Source organism: Lemur catta, chromosome 7 (genome assembly GCF_020740605.2).
Source record: "Lemur catta isolate mLemCat1 chromosome 7, mLemCat1.pri, whole genome shotgun sequence".
NCBI lineage: Eukaryota > Metazoa > Chordata > Mammalia > Primates > Lemuridae > Lemur > Lemur catta.
Window position 1 is genome coordinate 56,417,212 of NC_059134.1, and position 16,249 is coordinate 56,433,460.

Here is a 16,249-nt window from a genome sequence, read left to right on the forward strand (position 1 = left end):
ATAAGGTATAGTGGGTGACAACTACAGAGAAGCAATAGAGGACTAGATCAAGTAAGATCATGTTCATAGTATATACCCTTGATATGATGTGATGAAACTGACATTTTCTGTGTTCTTCCTCCAAAAAACCTATAATCCTAGTCTAATCATGAGAAAAAACATTCAAATTCTAACAGTTGGGCATCTACAAAATACTTGACCAGTACTCCTCAAAAGTTATTAAAAACAAGGAAAGTCTGAGAAACTTTCACAGTTGAGAGGAGCCTAAGGAGACATGACAAGGAAATATAATGTGGTATCCTAGAACAGAAAAAGACAATAGGTAAAAACGAAGGAAATTAATATCTGTTAATTATAACAAAGGTATTATACTAATGTAAAATGTTAAGAATAGAGGAAATTGGGTGCAGGATATATGAAAACTTTGCATTACCTTCTCAATTTTTCTGTAAATCTAAAACTGTTCTAAAAATATCTTTTTAAAAATAACCATTACTCTATCTGCTAGGTAAAAAGTATAATAGGGCAATGAAGGTAGAAACAGGGAGACAATTACGAAGCTCCTGTAACAAACCAAGCAGAGATGGTGACCAAAGTGTTTATGGTGGAAGTAGTGAAAAGTGAACAGATTCTGAATATATTTTAAGGTTAAAACCAACAGGATATGTTCATAGGTGGATATGAAGAATGGAGAAAAAAGAGGCAGAAAAGAGTCAAGGTTCAGCTAATATAGCTAGAAAACTGTAGATGATCTAGAAACAAAGCATTTCAGACAAACAGAACAGTATGGAGTAAAGGACCTAATGTCAGAATTAGCTTGATATAGTTAAAAACAGAAAGAAAGCCAGTGAAGCAAAAGCATATAGGGCAAGGAGGCATTGGAAAAGTCAGCAAAGGCCACAACACATAGAGTAAAAAATTTAGATTTTATACTAAGTTTAATGGGAAGCCAAGGGAGCATTTTAAGTAGGGAAAAAAAATTTGATTTATATTTTAAAAGATCACTCTACCTGCTATGTGGTGAGAGGCCAAGAGTAGAAGCAGTGAGACCAGTTAAGAAGCTATTGTAATAGACCAAGCAATAAACGATAGAGGGTGCTTGGACCGAGGTGTTAGTAGGGAAATAAAGAGAAGTGATCACATTTAGATTATTTTGAAAGGTAGAGACTAGGACTTGTTGATGAACGGAAATGGCAGGGTTGAGGAAAAGAAAAGAATCAAGAATACCTTCTATAGCTAATATATATTAGATTATTTAAATCTCCCAAAACTCCTATCACGCAGATACTATTATTATCCCCATTTTACAGTTGAGAAAACAAAAATCATTTATAAATCTGTAGTATCACAGTTTTATTTTGGGGTCAGTATAATGGTGGTATAGTGAAACCCAAAACAGAACAGATTATCTCCTTTCTCTTTCACTGAAATTATTTGTACCTACCTCGGATAGAAAAACTGTTTTGAAACAGTTAGTACCTACATCTCAAAGAAGCTTTGACCATAATATTGTTATTTATATATCTTCAGAGCTACAGAGAATTACAAAATATAAGTACTTGTTCATTACTTTAAGGAGTTTGTTAATTATTTGAGGAGTCAAGAAAGATACCTAAGTCTTGACCAGTAAACACCTATATAGAGTTGACCAGCATGCTTACATATAGACTTGATCAGTAAATACCTACATAGTATTATTAGAAAAACAACAATCAATCATTGTACAAACTGAGAAGCAGACCAATATCGTAAAAAGACCACAAGCTTAAGTCAAATAAACCTGCACTTAGATCCTGCCTCTGCCATTTATAAATAGCAAGCCCCTGGACATGTTAAAATCTCTGGGCTCCAATTTTCTTCTAAAAATGGGGATAATAATACATATCTTGCAAAATCATTACAAGGACTAAATGAGATAATGATTTAAGCATCTGGTATAGTGCTAGGCACATAGCAGGTGGTCAATATTTGGCAGTCAACAAATGGTACTTATTAGTAGCTTATTGTTATTACTTAAATGTTAAAAAGATATCAGTAAAGACATTACACATCAAATCAATTGGGAAATGTATTTCAGTGTACTTTATTTTTGTTTCATTAAAAATTTTCCTTAATCTTTTCCCCAAATTCTAGTACCTCCCAGAATCCAAAGAACTCACAGCTACTACCATAGCCAAACCATTAGAGTAGTAATGGCAATTAGGTCTCACTTTTGCTGGTTCTGAACTAATAGCAGTAGCTTCCTAGAGGCACAATCCTTATAAAGACTGTGAGGCACAGATGAGGATTTGCCAAGTGTTGGCAGGAAAGTATGCCATAGTTAATTAGCAATGTCTGTCATGGGCAAGGGAAAGGGAAGTGTTTACACTTGTGTCAAATATTTATAATTTCAGAACTACAGTATGCAGGTAGGCTTCTAACATTAAGACAACAAAACTTCAAAATAAATCTAGAGCCTTAAAGAGTAGGTTTTAGGTTAGAGATACAAATGATAAAACATATTTTGAGACTTCAGTCTGTAGGTGATTGCTGGTCTGAAAAGGGATTATCCAAAATTAGAGCTCCACCCTGGAGAAAACCTACTTGCACTTTAAAGTTACTTATTACAACAGGTGAAATATAGGGGTTTTGAAATCACGTGAACCAAACAGTGTTTATTCAGGCCATAATTCAAATTACTGACCTTCTAGCACTCACAAAAACTCCTTAAGAGTGCTGGGACTTGCACCCTAAGGACAAAATGAAAAATATCAATCAAGCACATGAAAGCATAAAGCTATATTCTGCTGCTTTGTTTATATAAGTGCTGCATCAATGTTATCTTTAAAATGAAGGCACCACATTAACATAGGTGGAAATTTGTCGACCCTGGAAATATGACCTATTTGAATTTGAATAAAGTCCACAAATTCATAAATAATTATACTTAATATAAAAGTCACTTCACCTAAAATAATTCCTAAGTTGCCTTACACAGGATTTGTGAGAAATCCAAGGTAAATACAATAATGGCAATAGCCTTGGATAGATTTTAGAAAAATTCAATTACCCAGCAAAAGGAAAACAAAAACAAAACAAAACACCCCAAGTTAGTCCTATTAGTCCTACCTGTACTCAGCTTGTCCACAAAATAAAATTGATGGCATTGAGTACACATGAAGTAAAAAAGTACAGTTTTACATCTAGAACATAACAGATGCTCAATAAATATTTGGGGAATGAATGAGTCTTATTTTTAATTTAATCTGTTCTAAATGTTTATTTATTTATTTATTTATTTATTTTGAGACAGAGTCTCACTTTGTTGCCCGGCCTAGAGTGAGTGCCATGGTGTCGGCCTAGCTCACAGCAACCTCAACCTCCTGGGCTTAAGTGATTCTACTGCCTCAGCCTCCCGAGTAGCTGGGACTACAGGCATGCGCCACCATGCCCGGCTAATTTTTTCTCTATATATTTTTAGTTGTCCAGATAATTTCTTTCTATTTTTTAGTAGAGACAGGGTCTCGCTCAGGCTAGTCTCGAACTCCTGACCTCGAGCGATCCACCCGCCTCGGCCTCCCAGAAGGCTAGGATTACAGGTGTGAGCCACCACGCCCGGCCTAAATGTTTACTTTTTTTAGACACAGTAAGATATATCTAAGGTTCTGAGCCTGAAATCTCATAGTATGGCTCATATATGACTCTGGAGATGCATATGACCTCTTATAAACATCGTAAGTCTGAAAACCTCAACTATCCATTCTCAATCGAAAATTCAGAGAAAAAAAAGATATGATAAAGCCAATGAATTATAAAAAAAAAATGTTCACAAACTTCACTGAATAGGTGAACCCCCAACTATTATAGGTATTTTATGCACGTTTACCAAAGATTGGAAAGTTAATAACGTTAGGTGACATTTACTGAGCACTCATTGTATGTACTATTTTAAGCATTTTACATGAACACCTCATTTAATTTTCCCAGTAACTCTATGCAATACTACTATCATCTTTATTTTATAAGGAAACTGAGGCTCAACAGAGGTAGCAGAGCCAATGTTGGCACCAGATCTATTTATTCATTTATTAATTAATTTGTTCATTCATTCATTCATCAAATATTAATTAGCACCTACTACATGCCAGGCACTGTTCTAAACACTAGGGAATACAGTGATAAAGAAGACAAAGTCTCTACCCTCAACAACTTATAGGCTATGGGAGAAATAAAAGATAAACAACTCTGCAATATAACATGAACTAGTTAGAAGTATCATGACTAAAAATAAAACAGAATACGGGAATAGGAGGATATGGATGGGAGGTAGGTACTCTTTTAGCTAACAGTTTTGCTTTACTATTTCTCAAATATCAAATTAAAGTAGATAAGGGCGGAAGGGGGAAGAATTACTGAGAAAATAATATCCAGCAATGAAGGCAGTAAAAACATTACAGTAAGTAGACTTGAAAATTCAGAGTACAGCCGGCTGATGCCACCAAATATAGGGCTAGCCTAGAAAGCAATAACTATAATAGTATATGAAAAATGACATTCAGAAAGGTTATCTTGGAAGTCATCAAATAAAAATGTAAAAATTATGTTCAGTGTAACATTTAAGAAGTCATCAAAATAGTTAATTTTTATATATTAAGGGTATATTTCAATGAACTGATGAATTCACTTATTTGGAACAGCTCATTATCAACAGTGTAAACAAACAAAACACTACTTTCCATAAAATACCTGCAAGGGAAGGATGCTATCCTTTTTTTTAATACAAACCTTATGTTGTACTTTAAATAGCCAATCTCATTTAATCCTCACTATAACCTCATGAGATTGGCATTATTCTTACCTCATAGATGAATAAACAGATATAGAAAGACTAATTTATCCTAGGTCATACTAGAAAACCTGGGGTTCTAACCCAGGACTCTCTGACTACAAAAATTCTTGTTTGATTTTAATACTACATCATAATCCCTCATCCTCAGACTGAAAATAGAATTATATCCCACAGATCACCTCCTTATCACTTCTAGTTATTGAGAGAATAATGATAATTTTTTTATATATGATATAATGATATCTTTCCAGGAAACTCAAAGAGGTTCTTTAAATGAAAGTTATCACAGGACTAAAAATTCAAAGATGGAAAGAGCACTGAACACAGAATTTACCTCCACTTCTTCCCTAAAGTCCCCCTAAAATAGTTTGAAGGTTAAAGGGAAGAGGCACATAAACCTATAAGGTCAAAACAAAAAGGAGACAATAGCTATAAAGTTTTGGAAACTGGAAAACAGACAAGTAGTAATGGATCAAGCACATCCAAGAAAGTGGAAACCTAAGTCAGCAAACAGACAACTAGCAAATAAGACAACTACCATTAGTGAACCCCAGAAAGACTCAAGAATTGAGAGCGCCAGCAACTTCTGAAATGGGGGTAAAAGTGAAACTAAAGAGAGGAAAACTGGTTGAAAATCTGTTTAAGAAGAATGTAGATCACTAGCCATCCTTCCCCACCCTAAAGAAAGGCTAGGAATATACTCGCTTGAGGGTGACTAAATCCAAGGATATCTGATGACTTCAGGCACAGCTGAGGGGGGCAGATACTGTACTGAAAAACAAAGGTGTTAAGTAAAGTCCACCTAATGAATGGTGAGTCCATTTAGCCTTCTCCCCCCATTTACTCCCCAAACACTGACAGCCTAGCTTATACTACTCAAGGTAGGAGACTAGAATATTCTTTTCTAAGGAATCTGACCAGTCCAAGGAAAAGCCCTAAAGATAGTGACAACTGATGGAGGTGAAGGGGTAGTGAGTGTTCCTCAACAAAACAGCCCAGCTAGGTCAATCTACAATGAAAGTCACCATTAACATGTCCCAACCATACACAGAGAGCTCTCTGTCATCTTTTTAGTGCCTACTTTCATTTATAAGCAGATAGCCAGATACTTAAGGAAAGTGAAATAAAAGAGATCAAAATAAATAGATAAAAGGAACATACATGTAAGAGAGAGAAAATGAAAGAAGAAAACATAAAAATATTATCATGAATATCATCAAGTAAAAGAATACAATGATTCTATGAAAGAGCAGGATGTTATTTTTTTTAAAAAAGCAGCTTTTAGAGAACAAGAAAGACTTACTAGAAATTTAAAGTATGACAGCAAAACTAAATTACATAAAAGTACTGAAAGATAAAGTTAAGTGATAAGGAAAATAATAATATTTACAGAGCATTTACTATGTGCCAGGCTCTATTCTAAGTTTTTCATATATTATTTCGTTAAATAAATGACACTCAAAATCTTGTAAAATAATATTGTTTTCCCTGTTTTACAGATGAGAAAACTTAGGTAGAGTCTGGTTTTCCCAGTCACATAGCTAGTAAGTGGTAAAAGCCAGAATTTGAATCCAGGAAGTCTGTTCTGACATCCAGGCTTTTATCATTATACTAGAATAGGAAAAAAATGCAAAACAAAAATGAAAACTGGGCCAGGCGCGGTGGCTCATGCCTGTAATCCTAGCCCTCTGGGAGGCTGAGGCGGGTGGATCGCTCAAGGTCAGGAGTTCGAGACCAGCCTGAGCGAGATCCCATCTCTACTAAAAATAGAAATAAATTATCTGGACAACTAAAAATATATATAGAAAAAATTAGCCAGGCATGGTGGCACATGCCTGTAGTCCCAGCTACTTGGGAGGCTGAGGCAGTAGGATCGCTTAAGCCCAGGAGTTTGAGGTTGCTGTGAGCTAGGCTGACGCCACGGCACTCACTCTAACCCGGGCAACAAAGTGAGACTCTGTCTCAAAAAAAAAAAAAAAGGAAACTGGGAATGAGAAAAGATAAGAAAATTAAAGGATCAATCCAGGCAGTTCAATGTTGAATAATAGGTGATCCAAAAAGAGAAAACAGAGAAAAATCAAAGAAATAAATCAAAAAATTTTCCAGAATTGAAGGACATAAGTGTCCAGAATAAAAGGGCCCACTGAGAACACAAACTTTTGGATAACAAAGACACACACCAAGGAACATTACCTTGAAATTTCAGAACTCTGAAAGTTACTAAAAGTTTTCAAAGAGAAAAACAAGATCTGAAATTAGAATGGCATTGGGCTTCCCAAAAGCAATACTGGAAGCCAGAAGCCAACAGAGCAATTATCTTCAAAATTCACAAGGAAAATGATTTCCAACCTAGAAGACTTTACTCAGCTATACCATCAACAAAGTGGGAGGATAGAATAAAGAAATTTGCAGTTCACCATGCAAGGTCTAAAAAAATTTACTTTCCATTCAACCATACACCAGGAAGCTACTGGAGAATACACTCTAGCAAAACGAGTCAATAAACGAACAAAGAGGAAGATCAGAATAATGGTAAAGAGAGATCCCAGAAATATAAGTGTGCAACAAGCTTAGTATAGGAAGTCAGAGGGTTCTAATAGCATGATACTGACAGAATATTGATGACTTGAGCATATTTAGAGAAGACTTTAGGAAGGCATTAATACTAGTATATAAAGAATTTTAAAAAATGACAATTATTTGCTTAATTATAGCCTTCATTTCTTTTATGAAACACCTAATGACAACTTTATTACTTCGGCAAAGTAAAAACTGAGTTCCTAAAGGTCATATAAATATAGATTTTAAGATTTTTTCTATTTTAATTTTTTCCAAAGGGATTACAATTATAAAACAGAGCACAATTCTTAGAAGTAGGAGATCTGCTAGCTGTGTCATCTTTGGCAAGTCATTTAGCATCACTAAGCCTCATCTGCAAAAACTGAAATAATAATACCTATCCCAAAGCTTCATGTGCAGAATTAAACAATGTAAGAGATGTGAACATTCCCAGCATAATGCCAAGCACATAGTAAGCACTCAGTGCATGTTTATTAAATCTCAGTTATATTGTCTGAAAGAAACAATGGGCAGGCAGAGTCTCCCTCTACCACATACCTTTTGTGTTGTTGTGTTTGTTGTCTGTGTTGACGGTTTGGTGAAGGTTATTTTCACAGGAGACATGTGGGGTGGTAAGGAGTTGGCAATGCTCTGCATGATGTTGCTCATCTTGGGACTACCACTCACAGGCACAGTGATTGTCTTTGAGACTGGAACAACAGCCTTTGGAACTTCCTTTAGGACAACGGGAGAAGAGCTAGAAGAGTTTGTTCGCCTTCGTTTTCTGGGCTTTTCATCTTCATCTGAACAGCTAACACCTGAAGGGCAATGATAATACCGCTATATTTATATCAAACTGACCTTGCATTTTATACCTTATTTTTAAAACCTTTGTGTCATCAAGTCATCCTTGACCTCATGCCCAATCAGCCAAGGGTCCTATCAATCCTCCCTCAAAGAAGTGGTCTCTAAATGCCTTCCCTCCTTTTTTTAAACCTATGGCCTCTGCTCCATGTCAGGCCTTCTTATGTCTTGCCTGTATCTTAGCAACAATCCCCTAAAAGATGTCCAAGCTTCCAGTGTCTCCACTTCTGTTCTACCCTCCATGACTAGTTATATCTAATCACATCAATGCACTACCTAAAATCCTTTAGTAGTTTTTGTCTTCCTAGAAGATGAGACACAAAATCATTACCATACCATTCAAGGCCCTGTTTCTTTCCAAGTATACAATACCCTGCCGCTGCACCCAATCTTGTGCAGCCCTTTAATCTTGGCATGTTAAACTGCTCACCATTCCCCAAAGCCACCTAACCACATTTTATCCATCTCTGGGTATCCATATACTATTGTTGTTTGGGGAATACTACCTACCATCAATCACCTCTTGATCACCTTATAATCATCATTCTGTAAGCCACCTCCTCAATGAAGCTTTTCCTTCTTCCTCTAAGCAAAGTTAATCCATGTCTCCCCTGAGCTTATTAAAGCACTTTGTACATTCTCTTCTATACCACTTATCATATTGCAATGTGATTGTTTGCACATCTCCCATTATTAAGGGGCTCCCAAAAGGCAATGACTAAGTCTTATTGGTTTGTTTCCCCAGTATAGTTCCTTGTATAAAATAAAAAGTTAGGTGAATAAATGATTATATCCCACACTAATGTTGTTCATGTGACTTCTGAGTATAAAGCAATAAACTTCCTGTTACTTAAAACTACACATTATGTGACATGGTTTCTTCATGTTTGAGATGCACTTTCAGTGCTTAAAAAATGATCAAAAAATAGGTCCCTACAGTTATTTTGAAAGATCACCTTGGCTAAATCCACAGAAATCAGATATAAACTTAATTAGTAGTCCCAGATTCTTAATTATTTCTTGATGAACTAAAACCTCAATTGTTTTTATAGACTTTTTAAAAATCAAGTGAAAAACACAAGACATAGCAACCTACATAGGAAATCTCTACAAAGAAGACATAAAAAGTTATATAGCATGACTCATGGAATTGGTAATAAATATAACTCCACACCTTCAATTTTTAAACTCTAATTTAAACAGGGCTGACGATGACTTAGAATCATACCTCTCTAAAACAGCAAACTTTGCCTCTAAAAGTTACAAAGAAATCAAGTTTATTAACAGTATAGAGAAAAATGAAACTCAAATATTAATGATCTCTAGTTGATAGTAAAAGCAAAGCAAAAAATTAAATTAAAAATAAAATTTAAAAAGTATGGCTTCCTCAGTTTCTGTCTCGCTTCTTTTCTCACCATGTGATCTCTTTGTATACAGCTGCTTCCTTTCTACTTTCCACAATGAGTTGATGCAGCATAAGGTCCTCACCAGATGCAGCTGCCTAATCTTGGAACAATAAAACTCAACTTTCCAGCCACCAGGATCATGAGCCAAATAAACCTTTTTTCTTTATAAATTAAATAAGTAAATTAAATTTTAAAATAAAAGCAACACTGACATAACAGAAAGCAAAAAGAAAAAAATAAACTGGACATCAAACTGCTTCATAGGGTAGAATCAAGGAGTTAAAAACTGCAAATAAAAACACTTCAAAAAATTACAGTCACCTAGAAACAAAAGACTCTAGAATGCTAGAATGCTTCGCTGAATCTAACAGTTGAATGATATGTTATATAAAATAATTTAAGAAGCTACTACAAAGATTATTATAGGAATAAATATTGAATAAATCATATAAGCAATTCTTTCAGTTTCTATTCACAGTATTTCTATTTCATGACAATGAAAAAACTGAATTCTTAAAGGATAACACTGTTCAAAGGTAGATTCCCCATAGAGAACAAAAAAGAAGTCATTTCTCAAACCCCAGATCTGATTAAAAAGCAATATACACCTAGTCATACGTAAAGAAAGGAATTCTTTAGAACCTTCAAAAACTAACCACTGCTAATAGCTAGTAGACCGATGATTTAATCCAGGAAGGCAGATCTAATCAGGCCTATACTGCAGCATTTAGCCAAGATGGCCCTAATAACACTGAGAGTATCACTTACTTTTGACATAAACAGTACTTCCACTTGGCAAGACAACTACATTGGAGGCAGGACTGGCAGGTCTTGGAGACTTAACCGTTGCTATGCTGCCACTTGGAACAGGGGTAGAGGTTGGGGTTGACGTGGTACTTGTGTAGGAATAGCAAACCACTACTGAAGGAACGATAAAAAAGTTTGCTGTTAACTTTCACCAAAACTGTCCAGGCATACAGAAAAATTATTTTTATTGCAGGCCAATTTTAACATTTTCATGTGATCAGAAGTCAGAGGCCAGTACTAGGTATTAGTTCTACAGGTTAAAAGGTATTAATAACCTTTCCTGAAAACCATCATTTAAACGGGTTTTCCCTATAACAGCTTGTCTACAGGTGACACTGCCAATGGAGAAGAAAGTAGTTACAAAGAAATCAAGTTTAAAACTACACTGAGAAAAATGAAAGTCATTTTTCATTCATGGCAGAGTTGAGCAACAGGCACATACTTGTATTCCCTTTTAATACTAACAGTACCAATGACAGGGTAAGGGATAATTTTTCCCTGACCATAGCAATATTCAAGGTGGCCACTAGGGGAGATTCAAGGTAAGGTTCTTTTATATAAACCAACTCACTAGTCATTTGCCATCCAAGTAGTGCAACAATAACTCAACTAAAATAATGACATCATATTTCAACCTAGCATTCAATGAAGGAACACAGCTCACCAACAGCAAGAATAGCTTATAGGCACCATGCACTGTGCTAAATCCTTTCCATACATTTTCACTAATTCTCACAATATCACATCCTTATTTTAAAACTGGGGAACCCAAGGCTCACAGAAGCTAAGACTTGCTGGAGGTCACATAGCTAGGAAATGACAAAGTAAGATTCAAACACGTATTTGACTAGTGGAAACCCTACATTCTTTCCACTCTACCAGAGATTTGGTAGATGGAAAACATAAAAGTGGAAAGAGAGAAAAGATACCTCTCCAACAACGAAGAAAACAGGAACTCAATGTAGGCCAAGTTTGCACACAGATAACTGTCTTCCTCCAAATATAGCTTCCTTCAGCCTAAAACAGAGCCTGGCATGCATGAAAAGAGTATCTCACTCTGCTCCACAGCCCACTGCTAGGCAAGAAGAGACAATTCCCCAGAGTAATCTGACAAATGCATTGTTTTCAAGGTCATTATTATGCAACACCAAACTAAACTACTGGAGTCAATCCAAATATGCTCTCTCAAATTTAATATTATTCTTGGTGAGAGAGAATGCAAGGATTTTTAAAGCATGTGTTAATTACTGGATTAAATAACAATGAGAAAGTCTTTCTGCCAGGTAATGGCTTCAGCACATTGACTGGAACAGAGTAGCAGCATATATCACGGATTCCAGAAAACAAAAAGAGCTTTATTTTCTAAAGCTATCAGTTCGGCATCTTTTTTTAGCAGCTAAATGACTTCCGTCATCCATTAAGGCCTTCTATTCACTTCTAACAAAATACAGTGATATCAAAAATTTATTCCAAAAAGATTTTTGTAATTTTGTGATTAACATAATACACACTTTCAATAAAAGGAAGATTTAATTTTGGCTGAGACTGAAAACCTGGCAGTTTCTAGTTTCAGAATCAGAGTTGCCCACTATGTTTTATACCTTTACACACTGGGATAAAAGTAAATGAAAAATAATCTCTAACACAAAAATATTTTTCTACTCACCTTCCTTGCTTCCTGTTTCTGCAGGCACTGGAAGAGATGCATTGTGCTGGACAGCTGCATTAGCAACAGCATTAGCTGTTACAGTGAAGGCAGTTTGGGGAACCAGCCGGGGCATCAATGGGACCAATCGCCGACCTTCAATGGACCATTCTGAAGAGCTATTAGGTCCAGACATACTAAACAAAAAAGAAAGTGCTGCTACAAGGGTTCTCAATGGCTAAAAATGAATTAAATATATTTTCTCAAATAAATATAACTTTTTAAACTACAAAAAGTACCCTGAGTGAATAGCAGAGGCGTTATTTTAAGCAAGCAAGATCAAAATTACGAATAATTAGAATTCAAGGAATGTCACACTTAGGTTCTTACACATTTGTTTCTATAATCTGAATCTTATAATGAGCATAACTGAAACTACAAAAAACTTTCTTATGCCTTCTAAATAAACGTGGACTTTGCTTTTATTAACTTAAATTTGCTATCACTAATGAAAACTAGTAATTCTACTAACTTTTATAATTTAATTTTATAATTAACCCAAGAAAGTAAAAAGCACTAATAATTTTAAAAATCAGATTTTCCTTAATAATTAAGGATGGAATTCATTGAACCTTTGTAAAATTACCTAACTGCCTGCATGGCCAGAGGTTCTAAGGCTTTCAAACAAGGGAAACTGAGGCAGTAAACGAGGGGGGATTAGGTAGTAAAGTATAGAAGAGGGCTGTATATATAAAAGCATGTGTCATTGACAATGTATTATGCTATTATTCTTCCTGTTAAAAATAGACTAGCTCTGAGGACAGTGAAGAAACCTGCCACTGCTTTATTTTTATTTATTTATACCATTTTTCACTCTAAGGAGGATTTGAGGCAATTGGACTGTCTCTAAGCAGACAGCACTCTCAGTTTCTCTACCCTAAATTTCTTGAGCAAATTTTATCCTCGACTCCAACCAGAGGTTGAAATATCAAAAGGTAGCTGTGTCATTTCTCTTGATGTGGCTCCATGAAAGACCCCAATCATTAGTGTCAAAGCTCAAAATTCACCCAGAAACAACCTCTTCACTAAATCGCAAATATTTCTGCACTTTTTTCAAAACCATAAATTCTACAGCTCAATTTAATGACTCTGTATGTCCACTGATTCTTCAGATTTAGATGGAGTATACAAATGCCCTTAATTAATGGATAGTGGAATAATGATTATGATGATGATGATGGTAATGATGATAGATAACATTAAGCACTTACTATATGTCAAACATTGTTTTAAACATTTTACATGTATTAACTCTCAATAAGCCTATGAAGTTGGATTATTACTTGATTTTATAAATGGGGAAACTGAATCACAGACAGGTTAAATAACTTGCCTAAGGTCACACAACTAATAAATGTCTCCTTTAACAAGCATATATTATGCTATTGAAATTATTTGCCACATCATAAATAGAAAGCATGAAATTTTTCAAGTGGGTTTTATGTCTAACTTCTGCCTTTGATTTACACTATTTGGGCACTGCTGTCGAATTACTACCAACTTTCACTGAATGGAATAAATTACAATTTAAGAAAGATTTAAGTTCGGTTCAGAAAGGAATTTCTGGGAGCCGATGAATCCAAGTGGGTTACTATGGAAAATCTATAAATTCCCACATGGTTCAACACAGTCCTACCTAAGACAAGGAAAAGAGGAGTTCTTAAAACCCCAATAACCCTCACAAATTTGTTATTACATAATCTCCAAGTTGATGCTAGTTTTGAAACAAAGAATGGTACGAACAAGACAGGAAAGGGCTATAGCTAATTGTTAGAGGAAAAAATTCTAAAAGTTATTCGGCATTTTCTTGGCTTACTCTTATTTTGCTATCATTTTATTAGAATATCACTAATAAACTTCCTTGATGAAAGCTTACCACGCAAATAAAATGATGTCTACACTTACCTGATGCATTGTTTAAATGGCAGCAGAAATTATGGAAGATTGATCATTTGAAGCACATAAATATACACTATTAAAAAGACAAAACTTGCAGTGCAAAAGACACAACTGCAACTTTTAGAAAGATCTATAAATCTTCCAAATTTCCACTCATGCAAACATGCTCCAACTTTTTTTAAGTGAGTGAAAAATCAAATACCATGTTAGAATTAGGTCAAAAATCCTATTTGCTTAGTAATGAAGGTGTAAATGTGCATTAGTTGCATAAGTAATCTAAATTAAATTTTACAGACTAAACATCTTCCTGCAGGGCTTCACTGGGATACCTTAGTCTCAGTGTAAGAATGCCTCTATTTATACTAACTATGGCAAGGGAAACATTGCTCCAACTTCTTTTCTGAGAAATCTAAGATGATACTAATGAAACTGGCTTGGCCCTCACATCCTTTGGTTGTATAAGGCACCAGTAAAAAATACTCACCCTCACACAGAAACTCACATCACAACCTGTAAATGTTTGACTGATGGGGAAAGGGTTAAGAGAGCAGAAATTCCAGATAGCCACTCTTCTAACTCTAAAGACAATGTGGGCCAGAGTGGCCTGATTAAAAAATCTGAATCTCCTTGACATCCAAGGCTTTAATGCTATAATATTCTGACATAATTCAAAGCTGCATTAGAGTATCAAACTTAATAAGTAGCCTGGTGCCAAACAGTAAACACGTGTTATGCTTCAAGCCACAAGCAAGGCTTTTCTTTGATCCCAGATACCCTATTCCTTTTGTTTTCCCCTCCTTTGTGCTCAATCTTCTCATCACCTTTCAACCACATTCCTTCTGGCCTAAACTGCAATTTTGAGTTGGGGGAGGGAAGGGAGAGGAGAAAGGGAATGCAGTCAGTTCAGATGCATTCCTCTAGTTGTTTTTTCAGGCTCAGAGTATGAGGCCCTCCTGTAGATAATCTTTGGAACTATGCTCTGCTGTTACTTCTGAGTGGAAGAGAGGAGATGGAGAGAATGAGGGATCTACTCCTTCCTCACCACTCTCTGACCCTTGAGCTCAACAAGTAAATACAACATCTGATGAAACTAAAATGATAATATAAAATATTAAAACAAAACTAGAGAAAAACCTAAAAAGCTTAAAATTATGCATGGAAGTAAACTCTTTTCAAAAAATGAAATTCATATATTAAAGAAACCAAAAAGGAAAGAAAACAAGAGGAAACACAGGCAGATAAAAGCCAACTCTCAATTATCCATGCTAATGGAGAGAGGAGGGAAAGGGAGAGGTCAAATAGATTAAAGAAAGTCATGTATGATCCAAAAATATTTTGGCAAACACTTGTAAATTCTCCCACCAAACCTTTTCCAGGACAACTAACATGTAGAAAAATGACTAATTAAAATTTTCACCTCCTCTCCCTTCCCACCCTCTGACTTTAGGTACTCCAAGCAGCAAAATGGCTAAAGGGTGGGCAGTATTAGGAGGGGGAGGAAGGGAAGAGAAGGAAAAGCAAGGGGCATGGTTAATTCATAAATGTAATAATGTGCCCCTGAATAATTGAGAGCTTCAATTTGGAAATAAATGTAAGAAAAAGCCTGAAATAATAATAACCTATTTGCATACCTGTAACTTGGTCTTTCACCCAAATATAAGGATAAATTCATTCTTTAAAGGGGAAAAAAGGAAAAGGAGACTAAATAAATGTTATCCTTTAAGTATGAAACTGATGCATCAACTTATAACTAGTTGTTTCACAACACTGTTCCAATGCTTCTAAGGTACTAATTTGTTTCTAAGTGCCTCTGAATGCCAGCTATTGTTTACTACTTAATTATCTAGCACATAAATTTCCTATTACTAGTTCTCAAATTAGAATTTAGGCTCATTTATCATTATTGCTAGAGCAACTGAATTCAAAAGTTTAGAGCAAATTAAAAAAGGAACACATTAATATTTGAATGTTTCTGTTAGCCTGACAACTAAATATGAACCATTTCTAATGGAAAATTTCCAAATTTCTACAGTGCGTACCTACCACTAAAGAAACTAAGAATTCCAGGATAAGCTAAACCTTTAAACTATGCTGTTAAAAAGAAAGCACCCCATTTTATGTTAAGTAAAATGAGGGACAGTGAAGCACAACATGAAGCTAATGGATCATTGGGGTCAATTT

The 16,249-nt window shown here is 35.3% G+C and overlaps 1 protein-coding gene across 8 annotated transcripts in view; it reads right to left on the minus strand.

Annotated features, from left to right (window-relative positions):
• The window catches only part of EMSY (EMSY transcriptional repressor, BRCA2 interacting), a 91,206-nt gene that overhangs the window by 65,481 nt on the left and 9,476 nt on the right, over positions 1-16,249 (minus strand). For 4 of the 8 annotated variants that reach the window (XM_045557316.1, XM_045557314.1, XM_045557309.1 and 1 more), the window contains exons 5-7: positions 12,131-12,306; positions 10,426-10,578; positions 7,946-8,205 (exon numbers count right to left, since the gene is read on the minus strand). In XM_045557316.1, coding sequence (XP_045413272.1) covers positions 7,946-8,205; positions 10,426-10,578; positions 12,131-12,306 — 589 coding nt within the window. The remainder of the gene's footprint in view (positions 1-7,945; positions 8,206-10,425; positions 10,579-12,130; positions 12,307-16,249) is intronic. The other 4 variants (XM_045557317.1, XM_045557315.1, XM_045557313.1 and 1 more) reach the window with 3 other exon arrangements.